The following is a 1,918-nucleotide window of genomic DNA, read 5'->3' as shown; positions in this document are numbered from 1 at the left end:
TTTGTTGAGTTATTACACCTTATATACTATGTACTTTTTATGTACTCTCACTAAAAAATAATTACAATGGTAAACCTATTATTGATAAAGAAATAATCTAGGTAACACCCTCCCGCAAGCTAGAATTGTGTAAATCTAACAATCCTAGCTTGGAAACATTAGCAAGAAAAGGACCCGATGGCAGAGCTTTGGTAAGAAAATCAGTAAGTTGATCCTTGGAACGAACTGGCATAAGATGAATGAGACCAGACAAATGCTTTTCACGAACAATATGGCAGTCCACTTCAATGTGTTTAGTTCTTTCATGAGAGATGGGATTATTGGCAATGTGAATGGCTGACTGGTTGTCACAGAATAGAGTGATAGACTTTTGAAGCGGCAAGCCAATGAAATCCATTAAGAAAGATAACCAACTAGCTTCACAAGTGGTAACAGCAAGAGACCTATATTCAGCTTATGCAGAGGACTTGGCAACTGTGGTTTGCTTCTTACTCTTCCAACTAATGAGCGAGTTCCCAAGCATGAAGCAATAACCAGAAACGGAGCGATGAGTATCGGCACAGGTAGCCCAGTCAGCGTCGGCAAATCCAGTGAGATGCAAATTAGAAGTAGAGGAGAAGAAGAGACCAGTTGCAGGTCGGTCTTTTAAATATCGGAGTACACGAAAAGCAGCCTGTAGGTGAGAAGTGGTTGCACAGTCCAAAAATTGGCTCAAACGTCCCACAGCATAAGAGATATCGGATCTAGTGTTTGTGAGGTAAAGGAGTCGGCCGATGAGCTGTCTGTAAATAGTGTTGTCTGTTAAAATGGTACCTGATTCCTTTGAGAGTTTCTGACTATAATCAAATGGAGTAGAGAGAGGCTTGCAATCTAGATAACCAAAATCTCTGAGAAGGTCCATAGTGTACTTCCGCTGATAAATGTGAATTCCAGAGTTAGAGCGTGCTACTTCCATTCTCAAGAAGTATTTGAGATCACCAAGATCCTTTATTTTGAATTTGTCATCCAAATCTTGCTTGATGGAATTAATTTCACCAATGTCATTCCCGGTTAAAACCAAGTCATCAACATATACTAGAATGGCAGTGAAGCTTTCAGATTGTTTCTTGATGAAGAGTGAATGATCATCAAAAAACTGCTTATAACCAGCATCCACAAGAGTCTGAGTGAGCTTAATGTTCCATTGCCTGCTTGCTTGCTTAAGCCCATATAGAGATTTTTGCAATTTACAAACCAAACCTAGTTGTGACACAGCCAAACCGGGTGGTATCTTCATATAAACTTCCTTATCCAAATCTCCATGAAGGAAGGCAGTGTTGACGTCTAGCTATTTCAAATGCCATTTCTTTGCCGCTGCTAATGCTAACATTACTCGTAGGGTAGTCATTTTGACAACTGGACTAAAAGTATCACCATAATTGACTCCTTGCACTTGAGTGAATCCTTTTGCAACTAGCATCGCTTTGTGCCTCTCTATGGTGCCATCAGGATTGAATTTTACCCGAAAAACCCATTTGTAACCCACAGCCTTCTTGTCTTTTGGGAGTTCAGTGAGACACCAAGTTCTGTTCTGATCTAGAGCTGTCAATTCAACTTGTATTGCCTTTCTCCAACATTCATGTGCAGCCGCTTCCTTATAAGTGCTAGGTTCTTGATTTGAGGTGATGGCTAGAGAAAGTGACTTATATTTTGGGGTTAGTTTATCATATGACAAGTGTTGTGAGATAGGATATAAAGAGTTAGAGTTGGCAACGTTGCTAGAGTGAGCTGTGTGGGTTGTCATACAATGATAGTCCTTCAAATAAGCAGGCGGTTTCTTGACTCTTTCATACTTTCTAGTAATGCAGTCATGTGTGATGTCAGAGTATTGTGATGCAGGTGCATTGTTAGTGTGTGGTGTGGTAATGGGTGCAATGGT

General features: G+C 40.3%; 1 protein-coding gene across 1 annotated transcript; it reads right to left on the bottom strand.

Annotated features, from left to right (window-relative positions):
* Positions 455-1,276, bottom strand: LOC107620899 (uncharacterized mitochondrial protein AtMg00810-like). The gene has a single exon (XM_016322991.1). The coding sequence runs from the start codon at positions 1,274-1,276 to the stop codon at positions 455-457; it is 822 nt and encodes a 273-aa protein (XP_016178477.1).

The sequence above is a fragment of the Arachis ipaensis genome, chromosome B10 (genome assembly GCF_000816755.2).
Source record: "Arachis ipaensis cultivar K30076 chromosome B10, Araip1.1, whole genome shotgun sequence".
Taxonomy (NCBI): domain Eukaryota; kingdom Viridiplantae; phylum Streptophyta; class Magnoliopsida; order Fabales; family Fabaceae; genus Arachis; species Arachis ipaensis.
Note: the sequence above shows the minus strand (reverse complement) of the source record. Positions and strands in the feature narration are given on the sequence as shown.

Bases quoted from the DNA above. Each gene is read 5' to 3' on its own strand.
- LOC107620899 (XM_016322991.1), bottom strand. From the start codon at position 1,276: ATGAAGATACCACCCGGTTTGGCTGTGTCACAACTAGGTTTGGTTTGT.